The sequence below is a fragment of the Malania oleifera genome, chromosome 5, assembly GCF_029873635.1.
Source record: "Malania oleifera isolate guangnan ecotype guangnan chromosome 5, ASM2987363v1, whole genome shotgun sequence".
Lineage (NCBI taxonomy): Eukaryota > Viridiplantae > Streptophyta > Magnoliopsida > Santalales > Ximeniaceae > Malania > Malania oleifera.
In genome coordinates this window covers 91,250,740-91,274,566 of record NC_080421.1, presented here as the reverse complement: position 1 = coordinate 91,274,566, position 23,827 = coordinate 91,250,740, and the positions used below count along the sequence as shown (strand labels likewise).

Sequence of the window (23,827 nt, the reverse complement as noted above, 5' to 3'; positions counted from 1 at the left end):
ACGAAATTGGTTACTTCTGAAAAGTTCAAGTATTGCTTGAACTTACTCCATGTCTCCAATTGATAGAAGGGAGACAAACCCAATCGAGCGTTTCAAGTTCAAGGTGGAGCAGTTGGACATGTTTTTTGGGATTCTCCTAAGGGGCGTATAATTGCCAAGGTGGAGATTGTTATTTATGGTGTGACTCTTATACTTTGGATTTCATAAACAAAGAAGGACGAAAAACATAAAGGGGCAGCACAGCAGTGACTCGTCAACAAGTGCCCTGTGCTCGTTGATGAGTAGATACCGAGAGCCAAAAAATCTCAGAGTTAAAGACTTGTTGACGAGAGGATAAACTAGTCAACGAGTGGTCATCTTTGACTCATTGACAAATCCCTTGTACTCGTCGACGAGTAGTTTTGGGCTGCGAGCAGTTTTTTGAATTTTGAATTTGAACGTTGGCGTGGTTGGGTAATTGGAGGAAAACCTTCGAAGGACTGTTATATATGTCATTATAGGCGTGTATTGACAGATAGAGTGATCATTTGTGAAGTGTATTATGTACTTTGATATTTCCTTAGTGAAATTCTTGTGTCATTGCTTCCATGGATGTAGGCTTTACCAAACCACGTAAATCTTGTTGTTGTGCTTGTTATTTCTTGTTTACTGGTTGTGATTGATTTGTTTGTTGCGTTTTTATTCCACTGTGCATCCTTTATCCGATCATTATTCACAACAGGTTTGTTCTTCTATTTGTTTATGTGCAACTCAAACCATACTTCCAGTACATGCATATCAATGCAACAAAATAAAACACTCCAGCAAGAATATTGGAACTCGAAAATTCAGTGCTACCATACTGAGTATATGCATCAATGCAACCATAATAAACACTCCATCAAGAATATTGAATCCTAATGTTCAGTGCTACCCTTATCCAAATTGCCATACACGCCTAAGTGACTAATATATCAAAATCATATCAGCCTATAACACACCATCCTTTGAACTTGAACACATTAAGTGACTTAACTACAATAAAACTGAGTTATGGACAACTGGAATTCATTGAAGCCAAACAAGAGAGGTTGACAATACCTTTTTAGCTTGAGCAATCAACACAATTCTATGTAGAGAAAGTTGACCACTTGCTGAGAATCTATGGAATGTAATCCACCTTCTTGTTCTTAAATCAAAATGCTATAAGAACAACAACAACAACAATATTATTGGCTGAAAACTTAAAACCAAAAATATTATCCTATTTTTTGTTACTTCATACCTCTTCAGGATAAGTTGGCAAGTGCCACTGACATGTCCAATCTCTTCATCCATGGCTCCATCGTTCACCTTGCCTACGACTGCACTTGTGTCGTCCTTGGCCCCACCCCTTTCACCATTTCACCTGCTTATGCCGCCTGATAACTATGGATGACTTCATTGCTAAGCAAATGCACATCCCCTGCCAAGATCGGCCTGCTCCCACTGTGAGTTGGCGCCATTTTTGTTCAACAGTGACGCCACAAGGACGTTTTCATCATTACATAATCCAATTGCTGGTTTCATGGTCAAGCATAGGGGGTTTCTGTATGTGATGTAATGTTGTAGAGGCAGGTGGCCATGCAAGTGTTGCCCCGTGCACATCACAGAGAACCAGTTGAAAGAAGAAACCGCATTTCATCAGGGGTGGAACCGGGACTTGATTGGGTAGAGAGCTGGGAGGAATCTGGTAGAAAACAGAGGGGAGAGAAGGAGAAGGACAAGCATATGACATGTGCACGAATGAATCTTGAAGGGAGAGCAAATAGATGAAGCATGATGGAGAAACTTCATGTTGGGGCTTAAAACACTAAAAATGGAGCCGTCTTATCCAACCAAAAAGGGGGCTAGAAATCCCAGACTTATTATAATCAATAGATAATGAAACACTTCCCTCCAACTGGGGCAGGGGGTCCAAATGCAACTGAGACACACACACACATTGGTAAAAGAAGAAAGAACACAAAGGAAGCATGGCAGTGCCCTTAAACTTTCCTTTATGTACACAATCAAAAGTGCAAAAAGGAATATAAAAACTGAAAAGATGTAGAACTAACAGAAAATTTTATTAAGAATCACAAAATTTGATAAATGTATTACATTTGACATCAAAATGCAATGAGTGACCTGAAACAGGACCTGCATTCTTAATATGGATAAGACGACACACAAGAGAATTTTGCAGAAATGAACTTAATTGAAGTGGCATTTGATACAATGGCATCCCCTCATGAGTAACAGTAGTCTACCTTTACATATGACTCAAACCAACATTCCCACCCAAATTTTCATTGCACTGGGGTCTGGCTGGAAAACAAATGCCGGTTTTGTGTACCTCACACCTGAACAGAATAAAAGAACAAAAGATGAATAGTATTATCATTCTTTCGTCTTGGGTTAGGCTATGAGGGAGCAATAATGACGAGCAAACAAATAATGCAGTATGTAAAAAGGGGCCAACCATGGCATGGCACTGGCAATGTTAATAACCAGCTGGCTTTGCTATCCAGGATCTTCATTAAATAAGTACATGTTTTACTAGAGACATGGACTTTCACAAACGAAAAAACATGATAATGATCAACTCCCTTCACAAGTTTAGTCCAACATCTTACAACAACCACCAGATATTAAGTAACAGAAGGTGGGGTCTATTAGTCCAACATCTTGTAAACAAAAAATGAACAAAAAAGTACATGCCAATGCAGTATAATGAGCAAAAATGTTATGGACCAAAAAAACCAACCAAAAGAAAAACGGATTTCATCTAAATTGTGCAAAGTTCAGTTTTATTAATTTTACACTACTCCTTTCAGTCTTCAAACACTTCACTACCCTTATAAGATGATTGCTTGTCAATTTTTCTAAGATGATTGAACTACTAAACAGCCACTACAAACTTTAGATTGATAATCCTACCCTATCTAGAAATGACAGAGGTTATGCAATCCTATTAATCTGTAATAGGTGGGAAAATGTTCATGCAGTTGGGCCTGTTGTACCTCTCTGCCTTAAGAAAAATGCATACAAAAATATGACACTGATCCATCGTAGGAGATAGGCTCATACACCACCGGATCCACGCCATGTCAAACTGGGAAATGGCTAAAAGCAACTTGGAAGTGTGAAATCAATTCTTCTACTGGATCTTATGACAGGAAATTGGGAAAATAATGGACCTGTTTGGTTTGTGATTCAAAAAACATGAACCAAAATTTTGTTTTTGGAATGAAACAAGAAGTTGTACTATACATTTTTCATATTTGAAATGCATTCGGATAATTAAATATGACTTTAGTTTCTGAAAATGAAACAGAAAAAGTGAATTTGAGGTGGCTAACCATGTCTTATCAAATTACGAGAGCATTAGAAATATCCACTTCTGAGTTATTGCACAGCAGGGAATATATATATATATATATATATAGAGGGAGAGAGAGAGAGAGAGAGAGAGAATTGCATATATATTATATACAAGGCTGAGCCCAAGGCCTGATGGCTTAAGCTTTTTGGCCAAATCGATGCTCACTCATGTATATCAAGCCCGTGCGAGGACTCCACTGGTGCTAAGAAGTTGTATCAAAGTGCCAATGGTTTGTAATTTTTCTCAAAGCATGCTACTAGTTGGAGAACCTAATGTGTGACCGAGGCAACAAAGGATCATCGAGGTTGGGTATATGGACGCAAATGGGATCAAAGATATGGTTGGTAGCATTGATTCAAAGCACATGGAATGCAATCTAAAGCATGTAAAGTATAGAGGTTAGATCCACTTGAGCGATTGTTGGAGAATTGAGCTTGCTCCCAAAAGAGAAACAGTTTCTGCTCAAAGGGGAGTGCTAAAGACTCACAAGTGCAGTTGGGGGGGGGGGGGGTGGTTGTTAGAAATATCTACTCGAGAATTGTTCCATGTCGGGAAAAAGGAGCAGAGCATGAATGGCATATATGTTGTTGCTCACCATGTATATGAAGCCCATGTGAGGACTACCTCGGTACTAACACACACACAAAGACTCAAATCTTTTTCAGTATCAACAGTAAATAAATATATCAATAAAAAAATTTGCAAATGTATTTCAAGACTTATGCACATTCGTATGGGGATTTCAAAGAGCAAAATGAGCTGTCTCAAGACTTATGCCCTGATCAGATTGCCTTACCTGCAAGAATGTTTTAGAAGAGGAGGAAGGGAGTTGCCACGTACAAGAAGCAAGAGACGCTGATCTCTCAAAACTAAAACTGAAGATTGGAGCTCAATGTTGGCCAACATAGGTGGAAATTAAAGAATTTTCAGTCTGTATTTAAAAGGCTTCGAAAGTGATTTGAGATTACATCGTCATCAGCAGCTGCAGTTCAAGAAATAGCACGAGGAGGGAGGGTCTCAGTCATGACAGAAAAGACTGAAGATAAAAATCAGAACTTATAATACAAGTTCTGATTTATGGTAGAGATAAAGCACAAATTGACAACTTCCATTTTTTGGAGCAATTTCTTCATATTTATGGAACAAAATCTGAAGAGGAAGAGATTGAACCCATTCCATTCATCGCCTTCATATCCAATGATAGTGGTGGGAGGTGGCCACCTCCATCTCTAGGGGAACCTACAGCCAATTTTCTCAACTTCATGAACCCAGATTTTAACTAGGCCTCCATCTCTAGGGGAACCTATGGCCAATTTTCTCAACTTCATGAACCCAGATTTTAACTAGGTGTATGTCTTAAAGCATCCTAGTTGGTTGCATGGGAAGTAATGACTTTCATTCAAGGGGGAGTGTTTGGAACTCACAACTAGGAGCCATTACAACTCTCCCCCTTGAGCAGAAACCATCTCCCTTGAGGGAACAAAGCCCAATTCTTCAACAATTGCTTAAGTGGACCTTACCCCTGCACTTTATATACTTCGGATTGCACTCCACATACTTCCAAATCAGTCCTACCTCCCCTTCTTAACGCAATTTGGATCCATCTTCCAGGATTAAATGATCCTTATTAGCCTCAGTCACACACTTGGTCCTCTAATTGTTAGCATGTCAAGAAAATTAGCTTCACACTCAACTTTATGATGTTGCTCGCCTAGAGTTACAAACCATCAGCTCTAATACCACTTGTTAGCACCGGGGAGTTCTCATATGGGCTTGATATACATGAGTGAACACCAACTTGACCCAAAAGCTTAAGCTTATTGGGTTTTGGTCCCAACCAAGAATATAAGCACCCATCATCTACTTAGTTTTTCCAATGTACAAGTGAAATTCTCAACAAAATTAACTACTAAAACTCTATTAAGTACATGAAATTAACAATGGTCCCCAATTACTCTACATGTGCTGTGTATGCATCAAGGGTAGAACCCATAGCCATTGCTAAATGTGATTCTCATGTCAAGATATCATGTATTTACTTAGCATTTGAAAACATACAACTATTTTTTGTTTCAGCTTCTGATTCTCTATATCATTGCAGTAATCTACATAGAAATAACATTCAAGTGCTCCAAATTTTAAGTTATACCTTCTAAAGATTGCAATATTACAAATCTGCGCAAGAACAATTAGTCTGAAAAGGACAAGATTGTTGCATAACTTTCATTCATCATTCTATACATATTCATAATCGCTGTCATCTTCATCAGAAGCTGAATCATCCGCCCTTGGCTCCATCAAAGTATTCATGTTGAATGATGACTCAGTTTCCATCTCTTCCGTGTCAATAAAGTCATAGTTCATCCGATCTTCAAACTTCTCGTCAGAGCAATTAAGCAGCCATGCAAGAGAACATTTTAACCCCTTCTTTGCAACCATTTTATGTCTTGGCTTTATAGTAGATTCCAGACCATAAGTAAAGTACGCTGGGAATAGAACCAAATCCTCCAAATCCCTTCCCATTTCTGTTTTGAAGAAATCAAAGCTAAGTTTCATGATTTCAAGATTCAAAGCAAGCAACTGGGGGCAGCCAACAACCATCTTCCTCACTTGTTGTGAGGACAAGCCACAATCCTTGAGAAAATCCACATGCTGCAACATGGGTTTATGATTAAGGCTAATAACCTGTGGCATTTTCTCAACCACTCTCCCAAAATCCTCAGCATTCAAATCAATAACTGAATTAAGCAAACTCCTATTACTTAGAATCTTTGGCTTCAGGTCAATTCCTATAATCTCAGGATATTGGGCAATCACAGAAGCAAGTGATCCTCTTCTCACTTCAACTTCCACAAGGAAATCAACATTTGGTTTCACCCTTTCCTCCAGCTCAAATCCAACAATGTGAGGTCGCTTCTCAATCAATCTAGCCACAGCTAATCTTGGGATGCCCAAGCTTTCAAGAAACTCCACAAATGGCTTGATCACACGGCCTACTCGCATCCCCAATATCTCTGGGTATCTAGTTAAAATGCCTCCAATTTCTCTTCTTGCAACACCAATTCCAACCAAAAAAGCCACTGATGTACTCATTGTTCCCTCAAGCTTAAATCCCAAAACCTCCGGATATCTCTCAAGAACCCGAGGTATATCATTCGGCTTAATATCCAAACCTTGAAGAAACTTGACAACAGGTGCAAGGTCAACCACAACACTGGCATGGAGGACTTGCGGGTATCTCCTCAACAAATTTGTAAAAGTGGACTTCCAAACGCCCAACTTTCCAAGATAATCAAGCACAGGAATCATGTTCTTCTTCACACTGCAGCCAAGAACAAGGGGGTAGTTGTTAATGTCTTCAATTGTAAGCCCTAATTTGTGCAGGAAGTCAATTCGCTCCCTCATGACCTCAACAGTCACAGGGAGCTCCAAACCATCAAGTTCATCGGGAACAATGCCAATCCCCCTCAAGAATTCATAAACCCGGGCACGGTTTTCCATCCTCTCATTCTTCATCTGTGACAAACTGGGTCGACTATATAAGGATGAGGAACGCTCTTGTTTCGGATGCAAACGCACGGTGTCTCGTTTGGACAAAGACGAATCCACAGAACTGGATGCATATGATTTACTAGGGGCAACAGAGCATTGAAATGCCGTAATGTATCTAGTTTTGCCTACACTCTTACTTGGGAAACGATTGGTTAATGCAGGAATTAACCAGGGCTTATGGAATGTGAGAGCTGAAAATTCTGAATGTACAAGCAGAAAACTTGGTTTGGTAAAATCAGCATAGCTTAACTTCATCTTCTTAGGTGTATGTATAATCAATCGATCTGCACCAGCAAAATTAGACAAATCTGCCTCTGAGATTCGGAACGCGGCCTTCACTGGATGGATAGTTGATATAATACCCCACGAATCCAGCAATAATGGTGAATAGCATGAGAGAGAGAGAGAGAGAGAGAGAGAGAGAGAGAGAGGAGGGTTATCGTGGGGAGGGGAGACTCCGTTCAAATGATGCAGAGGGAGCGTGAGGCGGAGGGTTTTGGGCTCTTAGTGGGGTAGGGGTGTCATGTTTTATCAACAAGTGAAGTCTTATCAAATACAGCAAATGAATTTAAATATTAATAAAAATAGAAATTTATAAAATAAAATAATTATATAAAAATAAATAAATAATATATTATGCACTTATTTTTTATATAATTAATTGATGAGAAAGGTTGGTGTTCTTTCAAAATAAAATTTTCTTAAGTTATTTTTTATATATATGTTTACAAGTGATCCGAAAAAAAATACTATGAAAATAAAAATAAAAACGATAACCAAAAAACAAAAGTAGAAACTAAAAATCGAAACATGGCAATATGTTTGATTAATATTTTTAAACTAAAACAAACCAAAAACTTGATTAAACAAATACTCATTTTTGTTCTCGAATAAAAATAAGTAAAAATATGATTTATAAAAGCAGCAAAAATACAAATTTTAAAATATAAAAAGAATTAAAATTATTATAGTTATTTTACTTAATATTAAATTTCAAAATTCACTTTCATGAGAGCAATCTTATCATACATAACAATTGAAAAATAATAAGAATATTTTTAAAATGATATGTATTGTTTCTTTCATTTAAAAAAAAATTATGGATTTTTTAATTTTAATTTTATTTTAAATTCATATCATCAAATTATTTTACTTCATTTTAATTTAAAATTAAGCATTAAATTAATTATTTAATTCACAAAAATTATATAAATATTAAAGTATTCTGACAACATGTTATAAAAACAATTTAAAATCATAAAATATGACTTTTAATTCTTTTCTTAAATAGCTAAAAACTATAAATATAAACAAAAGACAGGGCACGTTAACAAGCATGTTTTTATAATTTTTTCACTATAAAAAGAAAAAAATAAAAATTTTAAAAAATTACAAACAGATGCTTTTAGAAAATTTCCTTTAAAATAATCATTTCACAATTTTTAACACAATTTTTAGAACTTATTTTTAAATAAGTTCAAAAGTTAATTTATTTAAAAAAAATTTAACCATATGTCTCTGAAGTTGTAGCGACCGATGCTCATGTGCCCGTATATTATTATTAAAGTGATTTTTAGTTTTGATTTTAAAAAAAATAAAAATAAAAATTCTCCTTCCTCTTTTCACCTTTGTTTACTTATTACCAAGACATAAAACCAACTTTATTAAATAATCACACTTGCATATTAATGGTTTAATGTCAAAATACACAATCTTTACTAGCATAGACACACATCATTCTAATTTAATTATGTGCTTTCATAATATAAATGTCAAAATACACAATCTTCACTAGCATAGACACACATCATTCTAATTTAATTATGTGCTTTCATAATATAAGCACTAGCAAAAAAGTCTTATATTACTAAGGTCTAATTCCTATTATAATGTGCTCTAAAAAAGTGATACAAGAGCAAAAGTGATGTAAAAGTTCATATTAACAAACTAAATGCAAATCATATATTCTATTATTATAGCACTTAAACAAAATACGCTTGTGCAAAGGTTCTTAATGAATAATGATATTTTGGTGGCTTTGAGTTAGTATACTTTTTCATGAATAAAAGATGAGGGAAGGATGGTCATGTTGTCATTAATAAGTTGAAGACAAATAAGACATATGATAGGATAGAAGGAGTGTATTTTAAATTTTAAGTTGAATTGGATTTTGATAGATGCTAGGTATAATGCGTCACATTTCTTTTTAGTCTTTTATGTTTATTGGAAAGATAGCTATCACGACGTCCCGAACCTGGCTAGAGAACCACTCTTTGGCAAAAATGGGTGCGGCTTCGAACTGGAAAAAATGGATGTGTGATTTTGGAAAAGTATTTCGTGAAAAAGTAATGTGTCATGGAGTCTTCACTAACCTTTTGAAATGCGGTTAGAACATTTGATTGCTACCCCGTTAGGGATAGAATCGGTTTGCGTCACCAAAGTCGAGCTCGGGAGTACGGTTACGTGAGAGGAAGATATTAGCACCTCCTACATGCCCGTTCTTACGAACGGTACCAGATTAATCAAAAATTATCCCAAAATAAATCTAATAAACCTTTCAAAATTACTCCCTTCCAAAAATCAAAGAATGAAAATACTATATAGGTATTCCCTCAAAATCGGGGCAATTCAATACTCCGAAGAATCCATGCCCTTGGTTGCAATCATTGGGAAGGAAAATCAAGAAAGTAGGGTACAAAATATGCTCTCAGAGGTTTTGAAATCTGTAGGATTTTTCTAAGTATGAAAGTAATATTCCAGGAGGTTTTTGGACTCATTCGAGACGACACAAACCTCAAAAATATTTTTTGTAGTTTTGCTAAAACTTTTCTGGATTTTTGTGATTTTTTTTCAAGTGCAAAGATGTTTTTGAAAATTTTTGATTTTTTGTGATTTTTCAATATTTTTCCCAAAATAATTAAATAACAAAAAAGGAATTAAGGCAAAATCCACAAAAATTTGAAAAGAAGATGAGAAATAAAATGGGAAACTAAACCAGTTTCTTACCGGTTCAGAAGACCTAACCGATTCGAGAAAGAACCAATCCAAGGAGGGTCGGCCCGTTTTAGGCCTGGTCAAGTCCAACAAGCCAACATGCGGTGATTTTTGTGAGTGTGATGACCCAAATATATATATATATAATTAAAGCACAATAATAATAAAATAATAAAAATGGTCATTAAGTTAATATCAATACAGAGGTGTTTTTCTGTAAAATCCTTGATTCCATGTTTGATGCCTAAGAAAGACCTTGTCTTAGCGAGTGCTCAGAAACCATTACGGCTCAGTCGCTCCCTAGAGGTCGGCCTGGTCAAAATGGAATTTCATAGGATAAACAGGATAGACACTGTTTGTACACATAAATAAGTATATATACATAAAATAGTGTTTTGACAGACATAATTTGTAAAAATACATAATAAGATGATAATAATATAGGTATCATATGTGAGGCCCACAAGACTATGTGGGGTTCACATGAGTTCCGAAGCCACAAGACACTGTTTATATACGTAAGTAAGTACATAAAATAATATTTTGACTGATATAATTTGTAGAAATATATGGTAAAATAATAATAATATAGGTATCTTATGCGCGGCCCACAAGACTGTGTGGGGCCCACATGAGTCCCAAAACCGTATGGAAGTTTACACGAGTTTCAAAGTTATGTAGGATGCATAAAATAGTATAAGAGTTATTCGAGTTACGTAGGATCAATTCGGGTCTCGAAGTTGTGTGGGGCCCACATGAGTTTTCAAAATTTAAATTTAGTTCTTGTTCAAAAATAAATAATAAAATAAATAAATATTAAAAATAGTTTAAAAGTAATAACAACAATAATAATAATGATAATAATGATTAAGAAAAATAATAAAATAATTAATTGACTAATTAATTAGGTAAGTGATTAATTAAAAATTTATTTAATGGAAATGGTGGCAAGCACTCCCACATAGCCTCCATCCCCATCCCATTACCCATCCCTTGCCCATTCTTTAATTTTTAAAAATTATAATTTCACCCATCTCCCCACACTTTTATAAATTTCATTTCTTCCCCAAAATTTTCCTATAAATAAGGAGCTTTCAACCTTCATTTTTCACAACAATTTTCCAAGGAAGAGAAGAATTAGTGAGTGAAAGAAATTGTGGTGGAGAGAGAATTTTTGAGTAAGTTCTCAATCACCCACTCTTTCTGATCTCATTTTTTAGAGATAGTTAAAGTTTCGTAAGGAAGAAGGTAAGTAAATTTTGATTATATTAATTTCTTTTTTATTTTAAATTCATACCCGAGTTTATTTTGTACGTAAATTTTAATTATGTTACTTAGTTACACAAAATTTTCATGAGTTTATTTTTATGCATATTTAATTATACTAGTTCTATTTTTAATATACTTGCATCTATTTTTTGGTTAAGAAAGGTTCCAATCCTCTCGAATAAATTTTCAGCATTTCTTTCTATTCAAAAATAAAATTTTTAACACAAAAATTGTGTGGCATGAGTTTATTTCTACGTTGCATTTTTATGAAAATATGAGTAAAGATGAAATTTTTATATATTATTTTAAATTGCATAAATTATAATAAGATGATTTTAAAACCCCTTATGACAACGAAAGTTCAAAGTTATAGATGCTCGGTACCGCAGCTTAAAGTTTATACGGATCAGAGTGCACCTACACTGTTTACAGAGTGGTTATTTATGTTAGTGGATTTCTCCTGAGTGCACACCTGGTTCCGGACCAGGACTTAATAAGGAAAATCTCACTTAAAGTTTACGTACGTTGATTTAGTTTGGTCGGCCAGCCAGTTAAGTCTAGTCTTCAGATCGCACGACCTAGTCATGGGGGTAAACATGACTTACAGCAAATGGGCTTAAGGGTGGTTTTTATAATATATGTTTATACATATTTAATTACGTGTACAAAGTTACTGATGATTTAAAGGAAAAGTATAAGTTTACATGAAAATGATCATTTTAGTGTTTAAATGACGACCTAAAAAAAACGTATAAGAAAAAGTATATGTATATTTATCGTTAAATATTTATACAGTTTTAAAGTTAAAAGTTTAATTTAACAGTTATAGTATATGATTATAAAATTTTACCGTTATAGTTGATGGTAAAAGTTTTATGTAGAAATTTTTAAATTTATATTTATTCTAGAGACAGTTTTGAAGTTATAGTATTAAATATTGTTTTACGAAATTAAAAAAAAAAATCTCATTTTTGCCACACACTAATAATAATCTTATTTACTTATTGAGCGTCATCTCACTCCAATCATATTTTTATTTCAGATAACTCTGAAGAGCATGTTGGAAATCAGGCTTAGCAAGTATGCGGGTGGGGATAGAAAAATAAAGATTGTTTAGAAATATTAGTATGATGGCAGATATTTATGCTTATGTAATTTTTCTTCTTTTGAAATAAATGATTCTAATATGGATAATTAGTGCTCTGGTTTAATAATAATTGAGTTTATTTTACTTCCGCTGCAAATCAATGATAAAAAGTTAATATCCCAAGCCCCTCGGGGTCGGGGTGTTGCAGTGAGAGTGTATGAGAGTGAGTGTATCGGGATGACAAGGCACCAAGGATGGTCTTCATGTTCCCAAAACATTTTTTCTTTTTTCAATTTCTATCTTTTCTAATTTTTTGTAATTTTATATATCTCTCTAATCTCAAATATCGAAAAGATAATTAAAAAATAATGAAAGTCAAGTCTAAAAGGCCAATAATATGATACAACTATAATGTGGAAACCTATGACTATAATATGAATCACCCAACATATATACACTAACCATGACCAAATTTAACTCATATGTTAACCAATTCTAACCAATAAACATAAGAACGATATTAAATCACTAACTGGTATCGCAATAAGAAAAAAAAAAACCCACAAATACTGCAAACTAAAAATAACAAATTAACATCAATAATATACAATAGTGACAGCTAAAGAAAGGCAAAATAAATACATGGATATTATTATTCTAAAAAAATACTAAAATAATAAAATAAAATAAGCGTGTGTGTGTGTGTGTGGGTGGCATGCATACATGCGTGAGTGGGTGTGTGTGTGTGTGTGAGAGATTGTGTATGTGTAAGAGTGTATGTAACAATATGTGTAAGTGGTGTGTGAAACAGAGTGTGTTAGTGGTGCGTGTTGTAGTGTGTGTGCAGGTGTGTGTTGTGGTGTGTGTTTAGGTGCGTGTAGCAGTGTGTGTGTACAGTATGTATTTTGAGGGCATGAAATAGTGTGTGTATGTGTGTATTTGAGTGCATGAAACTATGTGGGTGTATGTGTATATTTATGTGCATGAAACTGTGTGGGTGTATATGTATATTTATGTGCATGAAACTGTGTGGGTGTAACAGTGTGTGAGAGGGTGTTTGAGTGCAGGTATTATTATGTGTGTAAGCGTGTGTACAATGTGTATTTGAGTGCGTGAAACAGTGTATGTATGTGTGTATTTGAGTGCATGAAACTGTGTAGGTGTATGTGCATGAAACTGGTGGGAGAGGGTGTTTGAGTGTGGGCATTATTGTGTGTGTTGTTTAGTGCGTGTATTCCTCTGTGTGTGTAGGTTCTACTGAGGTGGTGTGAGGCTATGATCATGAGAGGGTGGGTGAGAGAATGGAGGAGAGTTCTGTGAAGAGAGAGAACTTATAGAGAGATGAGAGAGAAGACGAAAAGGAGGCGAGAACAAAGAACAGAGAACAGAGGTGAGGGAGAGGGTCGGGAATTGTAGGGAAGGTGTGTGTATGGGTCAGGAGAATAATGTGGTGCTTGCTGCACCCAGCTCTAGCCTAGGCTTCTTCGTGTTGGGAGTCTCCATGGATTTCGAAGCTGGAGGTTTTACATTGGAATCGATGGTAGGGGGATGATGAAACTGAAATGCAATCAAGTAAACAAACCTCAAATTATTAAGAAATCAAACAAACGTAGCCACACCAACGCAGTAATCATAGAACTATAACCTGAAATTCTTAAGAACATTATCAATTGGCCATCAAAACTGAAACTGCACATTGCAACCGAAAAATATCAAATTGGAATTCTTGAATTAGAATTTGAGCCTCAATTTTACAGAAGTTCTGTAGCCTACCTTGTAATAACTGAAGATTGAAACCGAAAAAGCTGGTGGTGTTTAAATCGGTGATGGTGGGATTGGTTTCCCGGTGGCCGGAATCTGGGCAAGGTCGGGGTTGCCAGTTGGAGGTTGCCTGCTATTTGGAGCTCTCGAACGACAATGGTGGGAGCTGTGGCTAGCAGAGACAATGTGGCGATGGAGAGGATGCCGGAGGTGGATGCTGGTTCGCCAGTTAAGATGGGAGAAACTGGGTGTAATAACCTGAGAAATTAATCAAGGCCTCATCAACAAACATAGATGATTTGTCGATGAGGATACATGAGGATCTCATAGACGAGAAGATACTGAGAGGGATTTTTGGAAGTCTAAAATTCGTCAACGATGGGTGCAGATTTGTCGATGAACTTTCTTTAGGACTCGTCGACGAGATGACATGTCTCGTCGACGAGTCCGAGCCTATAAGTACTTCTAAGATCAGATTTTAACATAATTTTCAGTGCAAAATCACCCCCTCTCTCTGTAAAATGCTCCCCTCCCCTTCTCTCTTTGATCCTAGCTCCGTTTCTTGCCAAATTGAAGATTTGAGGTCACTACGATGCTCCTGGTGAAGTTCTCTGTAAGTCTGCAGGAGCTGATCGTTGGTGGAGTTGGTTTGAAATTCATCCTAATTTCAGGGTAAGACAATTTATTCAGTATTAACTTTCCCTACAGTTATAAGAAATGTTGTATGCAAAGAAATACTGATATTTTGTTCTACGGGATGTTGTTTTTAGGATGTTGAGTAAGGAACCCTGCAGGTATAGGGCCAGAGTACAGTAGGGGTTTTCCAAAATTTAGGTAAGAGAAATATGTTATGCTAGAGATTTTTAATATGTATAACAGAAGATTACGAATGCATATTTACAAGCATGCAGATCAGATTATTTTTTCAAAATATCATGAATATTATTTTCACAGCAGAATTACAGAAATTGAGCATGAGATTTTAATTACTCAAATGTGTGGCATGCGTTTATTACAGTATAGTATGTTGATTTTACGACTTTATAGATATTCAGTTATAGAGATTATTAGCAATGAATGAGACTAATAATATTTCTCAGAATAACATGATTTCTAAACCATAACACTCAGACAGAAATTACAGATATTATAGACAGAAATTACAGATATTACAGACAGAGATTACATATATTACAGACAGAAATTATAGATATTATAGATAAAATTATAGATATTATAGACAGAGATTATAGATATTACAGATTGAAATTACAGATATTATAAATAGAATTTACAGATATTATAGATAGAAATTACAGATATTACAAATAGAAATTACAAATATTCCAGATTTACAGTGTTATCGTTGTTTTGAAATCATGTTAAAAGTAGTAAGATAAATATATGTTTACATATGTATATAGTATTACATGATATCAAAAATCCCTATGGAAATTTCAGATAGAGATAAACAGCAGAGCACGGTACCATTGCTATTACAGATAGAGTGCAACCACATTACTCAACTAGTATGTGGATTCTGTCTAACCTTGCCAAGAGAGATTGCAGTCTCCCCAGCGAGCTGGGTTGAGGTGGCCAGTTAGACGATGTTAGATATGGAGATTGCCCGGAGAGATTGTAGTGGGCTAGATTGGCGAATGTTACAGATATAGATTGACTTGCCTGGTAGGCCAACCAGAGTAAGTCTAGCCTACGGGCCGCACAACCCTATCATGAGGGGTTATATCATGATACATAGATCCCAGGGTACAGCAGAAGTTCATATGTACAAATATATCACACAATAGCAGTTTATATTATTATATTAGCAGTATGTTCAGATAGCAAACTTAAAGATATAGATATGCCTCAAATTACAGTACATATATTCTATACAGTTTATCCGTTTAATCATATTACAGGATCGATATTTTATATGTGTAACTCAGCCGCCACACACTAGTAATAGCATATTCCTCTTACTGAGCGTCGTCTCATCCCAGTAACTTATTATTTTTCAAGAGATCCAGTTAGGCGAGCAGATCAGGCTAGCGGGTAGTATCACGCCCTGAACCCGGAAATGGGACCCAGGGGTGAATTTGAGTAACCTAACCCATCTCTGTATCAAATAAAACATACATGATACAACATACAAAGAGGGTCCGACCTCGTGGGGTGAACGGATGTCCCATTTACATACACATAAACATCCATACTCATCAAAATACGCAGCCGAATACGGTCTTTTTTATACATAAACGGTACCATACCAGAGTCTATGCCATACAAGGATATACATCCCTATGAATACCATACATACTACAGGCGTCTACAAAATCCATCACGACAACCCAGTTACAAAAACTCGTACCTATCAGGCACTAGTAGTAGCTAAACGACACCCCTCGCTTCCGGACACTAGGATGCTAGTTTCGGCTACCCGAAGGACCTGAAAAACATTTGTATATATTCGGGGTGAGACACCTCTCATTAAGGGAGAAAACAGGTTATATCAGTGTAGCATACCAATGTCATTTTACATACTTCATAACACTTATAAAAGATACGATACAGTTGAAACATTTCCATACAGTTTCATACATATACATACAGTTCCTTACAGTTCCAGTATTTTCACAAAAACCATTCCAGTACATACGATACCCAAAACATACGGTCAGTGTCATCACACTAGTTCGCAACTATACAAGGTCACCTCGTTTCATAGCGATTACATTGCTACATACGCAACTACGCTGCGACGACCGAGGCCCAATAGTGATTACATTGCTTCATACGCAACTACATAAGGTCACCTAGTCTCACATCGATTACATTGCTACATACACAACTACAATGCCACGACTCAGGCCCAACAGTGATTACATTGCTACATACGCAACTACACAAGGTCACCTAGTCTCATAGCGATTACATTGCTACACACACAACTACGAAGTGATGACTCAGGCCCAATAGTGATTACATTGCTACAAACGCAACTACACAAGGTCACCCAGTTTCACCACGATTACATTGCTACATGCACAACTACACTTCGTCGACTCAGGCCCACAGTGATTACATTGCTACATATGGTGTAGAAGACACCCTTCGGTGATCAGCTGGGGCATACTTGTGATATTTCACACCCCGGATATAGAGCCGGCCACTCTCGCCCACGGTAGTTAATCAATACATGGCTGTTTTACAAATCCCTGGAATCATTTTGGAACTCACGTCCCTATACATTTCAGCGTACGGTAATTAGCCACCACATAGCTGTTTCACAAATACCTAGAACAATTACATACATCCATACATACCACACTTATTTGGTTTACGGCAAATCATATCATTTACAATTTCGAGTATATAGTTTATGCAAATATGGATTACGGTCACCTCAATAATACAGTTTTAGCATAACCAACAGTTTTCCAAACAAAATAGAGATGATACTCGAAATCCCCAAATTTTCCCAAAAATTGTAACCCGAAAATCCCGCATTTTTACCCGATAGATATCCCCAAATAAGTAGCCAAAACATACATATGATCGTAGCCTATATGCTTACCGATCTTGATTTCGAAATGGACTGATATAAACTAAATCCCATTACCTTAACCCGAATTCCAACTACGAACTCCACAGCCCCCAAAACTACGAATCGAGACTCCAAAACCTACAAACCACAGTACAGTACAGGCTTACAATCCGTACTACTACACATATACTGAATTAGAAATGAAAACCGAGCCTTACCTCGATTTTAGCTCGAAACCCGAAATCGCTCGAAACGAGATTTCGATCCGCTAGAAACGTAGAGAATCCTTTCTTGATCCTCGCAATTTTGTTGGACTTATGAACTGGGCAACGATCGGCAAAGAAACTAGAGAGAGAGTGTGTAGGGAGAGTTCTAGAGAGAGAGGGAGAGTGTTTGGGATACTTAGCCCCAAAGCAACCCAAAAATCTCTTTTATAGGCCTTTGACTCAATGGGATTTCATCGACGAATTGGTATTCCTCATCGACGAATTCTTCAGGGATTTCGTCAACGAGACGGGAATTTCGTCGACGAATCTTGATATTTCCAACTTCTGCCTCTCGGCTTTTCCTCGTTGACGAACTTCTAAATTTCGTCGACGAGAAGCCTTCTACCTTCGTCAACGAATTATGACCTTCGTCGACGAATTCTGCAGAATTCCATTTTACCCCTTTTTTACATAATAAACCACATCTCACGGTTCGGGTTCTACAATCTCCCCTCCTTACAAAATTTCGTCCTAGAAATTTGCAATCTCTCATTACAAACACATTCATACTACTACATACATACTCACTCTGAGAGTACGACGGCCATTTATACGCAGCCCCGTTACGATACATACATACATACTCTAGAGAATACGACGACCATTTATACGCAGCCCCGTTACGATACATACATACATACTCTAGAGAATACGGTGGCCATTTATACGCAGCCCCATTACGATACATACATACATTCCCTCACTTATGGCGGAGGAATACCGTGGTTACATACATACATGACCTCAGGAGCTTATAATACAATAGGACTCTCCCAAAGACTAACCACCAAATACAATACGATAACAGAGTATTACATACATACATACGTACTCATACCACCCTGTTATCTAAATACTACTCAAAAAAACTGCGGATACTTCCGGTGTATTTCCGTTTCTAGTTCCCAAGAAGCTTCCTCAACCTCGTGGTTTCACCACAATACCTTTACTAACGGTATTTCTTTAGTATGAAGCTTCTGAACTTTATGGTCTAGAACCTGAACAGGTATCTCCTCATACGCTAAAGTATCCCCAATTTCCAACTCATCATAACTAATAACGTGTGAAGGATCCAACATGTACCTCCTCAACATGGATACGTGAAACACATCGTGGACCCTCGAAAGTGCTGGAGGTAATGCAATCCTGTAGGCTATCGAACCCACTCGCTCAAGTATCTCAAATGGTTTGATATACCTCGGGCTCAACTTGCCCTTCCTTCCGAATCTCATCACTCCCTTCATCAGAGCGATTCTAAGGAATACTTTACCCCTACCTCGAACTCCAACCCGCGGCGGCGAACATTTGCGTAACTCTTCTACCAACTCTGAGTCGATCTAATCCTCTCCTAGATCAAACCTACTTTCTCAATCGCCTACTGTACAAGTTCAGGTCCTAAAACTTGACGTTCACCGACCTCATCCCAATACAAAGGAGATTGACACCTCCGACCATACAAAGCCTTGAACGGTGCCATTCCTATACTAGCCTGGAAGCTATTGTTATAGACAAACTCCACTAGTGGCATAAACTGAATCCAACTACCACCGAAGTCTAATACACAAGCCCATAACATATCCTCCAAGATCTGTATCGTCCTCTCCGACTGTCCATCAGTTTGGGGGTGGAACGCTGTACTGAAAGTAAGCTTCATCCCCAATGCTTCCTGCAAACTTTTCCAAAATCGAGAAGTAAACCTTGGATCTCGATCTGAAACAATGGACACTGGAACTCCGTGCATTCTCACTATCTCATGCACATATAGGTCTGCCAGTCTACTCAAAGGGTAGCTGACCTTCATAGGTACAAAGTGAGCAGATTTTGTCAACCTGTCCACAATTACCCAAATAGCATTCTGCTTGTGAAGTGCTGATGGCAATTCAGTAACGAAGTCCATGGAAATATGCTCCTATTTTCATACCGGAATAGGCAAGGGTTGCAACTACCCTGCCAGCCTTTGATGTTCAGCTTTCATCTGCTGACACGTCAAACATTGTTCCACAAATCAGGCAATATCCCTCTTTATACCACTCCACCAGAAAGACTTGCACAAATCCCGATACATCTTTGTACTACCCAGATGTACCGTATATAGAGAACGATGCGCTTCCTCCAAAATTGTCCTTTTGATCTCATCGTCGCTTGGAACACACAATCTGGTCCCAAATCTCAACACACCTCTTTCAGAGATGTTAAAATCCGCAGCCAAACCCTACTGCACTTTCTCCACAATCTCAACTAACTCTGCATCATTAGCCTACGCAGCTTTAATACGCTCAAACAAGGTTGGTTGGATCACCAAGCTAGCAATGAAAGTTTGATGATCACTAGAGACCAACTCCATGCCAAGGCTTTCCAAATCTCGTCTGACATGATGCTGAGCTACAACTGCAGTTATTGCTGCATGCTCTGACTTCCGACTCAACGCATCTACTACCACATTAGCCTTTCTCGGGTGATAACTGATCGGGCAATCGTAGTCCTTAATCAAATCTAGCCACTGCCTTTGCCACATATTCAGTTCCTTCTGCGTGAAAAAGTACTTAAGGCTTTTATGGTCATTGAAAATCTCACAATGAACACCATATAGGTAGTGTTGCCAGATCTTCAAGGCATATACCACAGCAGCTAACTCTAAATCACGCGTAGGGTAATTCTTCTCATACTCCTTAAGTTGCCAGGAAGCATAAGCTATCACCTTACCCTGTTGCATAAGCACACATCCCAAACCCTTCAGGGATGGTTTGCTATAAAACACAAAACTCCCATTCCCCGAAGGAATGGTCAACACTGGAGCAGTAATGAGCCAGTGCTTCAACTCGAGAAAACACTGCTCGCAATCACTAGTCCAGTCAAACTTCACTCCTTTCTTAGTCAATCGTGTCAGAGGTTCAGAAAATTTAGACAAACCCTCCACGAACCGACGAGAGTAACCTACCAGTCCCAGAAAACTCTGAACCTCCTGCACACTCTTCGGTCTAGCCCAGTCGACCATAGCTTCGATTTTGCTAAGATCAACTGAGATACCGCCCTTAGACACTACATGGCCTAAGAACTCGACCTGATTCAACCAGAACTCACACTTCTTTAGCTTAGCATACAACTTATTCTCCCGTAGAATCTGTAACACTAACCTCAAATGTTCCATACGCTCTTCCGTACTTCTCAAGTATACTAGAATGTCATCTATGAATACCATTACGAATCGATCTAGGTACTCATGGAAAACCTTGTTCATTAGATCCATGAACACCTCCGAAGCATTCATCAACCCAAAAGGCATGACTAAGAACTCGTAATGGCCATATTTGGTTCGGAAAGCAGTCTTCGCTACGTCCCCTGCTCTAACCCTCACCTGATGATATCTTGACCACAAATCGATCTTTGAAAAGACCTGAGTTCCCTCCAACTGGTAAAAAAGATCATCTATACAAGGCAAAGGGTAATGGTTCTTCACAGTCACTTCGTTGATCTTATGGTAATCAATGCACATCCGCATCGACCCGTCCTTCTTTTTCACAAACAATACGGGAGCTCCCCAGGGTGAAACACCAGGTTAAATGAATCCCCTGTCCAGTAATTCCTACAACTGCTCCTTTAACTCCCGAAGTTTTGCTGGAGCCATCCACTACGAAGCTTTAGAAATTGGTGCCTTACCAGGCAGCAATTCTATCGCAAACTCTACCTCACGATATGGAGGTAAACCGAGTAAATCCTCTGGAAACACATCCGGAAACTCGCTGACCACCCGAATGTTCTCGAGTCTCAACTCATCCCGCGGCGGTTCCTTCATAAAAGCTAGGTACCCCTAACATCCATCCAAGAGTAGCCTCCTCGCCTGTAGTGCCAACAGAATCTGTGGTGTCGAACGCACACACGATCCAACAAACTCATACTCCTGCTTCCCAGGAGGTCTGAACACCACTACCTTCTTACAACAATCAATCACTACATAGATGGAGAACAACCAATCCATCCCCAGTATGACGTCGAAACTCGACATGTCGCATACTACAAGATTCGCCGGTAGTAGTCTCTCCTGAATCACAACTGGGCAGTTTCCTAACATCTTACCACAAATTGTTACACTCCCAGTTGGCATAGTCATAGCCAAACATTCATCCAAAAGTTAGGTCTCAACCCCATACAACTTCACAAAACTAGCAGATATGAACGAATGGGGTGCCCCCGAATCAAATAAAACAACAGCTCTATTTGAAAGTAATAACATGGTACCTGCACCACGTTCCCAGCGTGTTCCACATCTGTTGTAGTAAGTGAATATACTCTCACCGAAGCCGTGGTTGCCTGGTGATTCCCTCGAGGCATCTGATTACTCCCACGGTTCTGGCTCTGTGCAGGCATAATCCTCCTTTGTAAATATTGCTTATTGCCTTTGTGTATGATTCCTATATCTACAACATGATAATATTGAGCTTTATGTTTTACTAGTTGATCATAATGGAACTGTTTGAGTGGTTGTGGATAAACTGTTAGGATTTATAAACTCAAACAGGATAGTATTTATATAGGATATGCTTTTGGAAAGTCCTATTTTCAAATGGCACTCTGCCAAAATTTTTCTAATTCTTCCAAAACGTATAATGTATAAGTATTATACTTACGCATTGCCTAGAATTCTTAACTCTAGTGACCCTTTTTGTTGTTGCCAAAAGGGGGAGATGTAGGGGCAAAATTTGGGTTAAATTGTGGATTGAATTGAATTGAAAATATTATTTAGAACTTTACATGATGCACATGCACATTTGTTAGGGGGAGCCTCTTAAGGCTATGCCCATTTTTGCATGATGTATTTGTCATCATCAAAAAGGGGGAGAATGTTGACCTTATAGGTCGCACCCGGTTTTGATAATGACAAATACTGGTTTTTGATGATTGTCAAGTGTTTGTGCAAGTTTAAATGAATATCTGAAGGAAGGACACTTGAAGCAACTAGAAGACTTTGAAGACATTTTAAATTTGTAATTGTAAATTCAATATGTGTAATATGGGTCTGTAATAGTAACCTAGGTTGTGGTTTGTATTTATCTTACCTACACATCATGCATATAGGATATATGGAAAGCTCAATAAGACCATAGCAAGACTCCAGGTCCCAACACTCATACACATAGCATATAATATATAGGAGTGTTGAAATTGTGCTTGAATTGAACATTTCTAAGCAACTTGAGATAACTCAGACGACCGAAACCCTGGAGTTCAAAACTCCTCGGGTGCCCAACTGTTGACAAGTCAAAAAGTTAACCAGGCTCTTGGGTGACTGATCCATAAATACACACACCATCCACGAGCACTCGAACCCCTTGAAAGGGATAGTCCACCAACTCGGGTGACCGACTGTTTTAGTTCAAAAACGACCCCGGGCGACTGAACACATAGGTTCGAGTCACCGAATAGAGGACCGGGCACCCGAAGTCATGAAGCAATGCTACTGACTTTGATTTGGGTCTCCGAATGTGAAATTGGGCGATCAAACTAAGCTCAATAAAATTTATTACTGAGTCTTGTTCGGCGACTAAACCTCGGTTTAACCACCCGAACCCTAGCCAGTTAAAATTAGTTTAACTGCGATAAAACAGGGTTAATTTGGGCTGATTGCATTTTAACCATTTGATACTTTTTTTAATTTTTCCCAACATGTCCCAACCAGTTATATTTTTACCCCTATCTATAAATATGAGCTCATTTGCAAGATTAGGGAAAGATTAGCAAAGTGATTAGCCAAAAAATAACCCTCTCTTTTGAAAATTCATTCTTTGGCCAAATACTCTCAAATCTCCGTTCATTTGATATTTTTTGAGATTGTGTAAACTTTTCTAGAGTGCTTAAGATTGTTATAGTTTGTTAGAAACTCCCATTTGAGTGATTGATTGCTATATTTATTTTGGGGAGTTTTAGTTTAGGTTTATCCCACAGATTTGCTCATTATAAATCTTGTGTGG

The 23,827-nt window shown here is 37.5% G+C and overlaps 1 protein-coding gene across 1 annotated transcript; it reads right to left on the bottom strand.

The window, feature by feature from the left end:
- Nucleotides 1-2,066: 2,066 nt before the first annotated feature.
- On the bottom strand, nt 2,067-7,462 carry LOC131155126 (transcription termination factor MTERF4, chloroplastic). Its single transcript, XM_058108056.1, has 2 exons — nt 5,535-7,462; nt 2,067-2,363 (listed from the first exon to the last, which is right to left on the bottom strand). The coding sequence occupies exon 1, from the start codon at nt 7,190-7,192 to the stop codon at nt 5,621-5,623; it is 1,572 nt and encodes a 523-aa protein (XP_057964039.1). The 5' UTR covers nt 7,193-7,462; the 3' UTR covers nt 2,067-2,363; nt 5,535-5,620.
- Between the last annotated feature and the right edge of the window lie 16,365 nt (nt 7,463-23,827).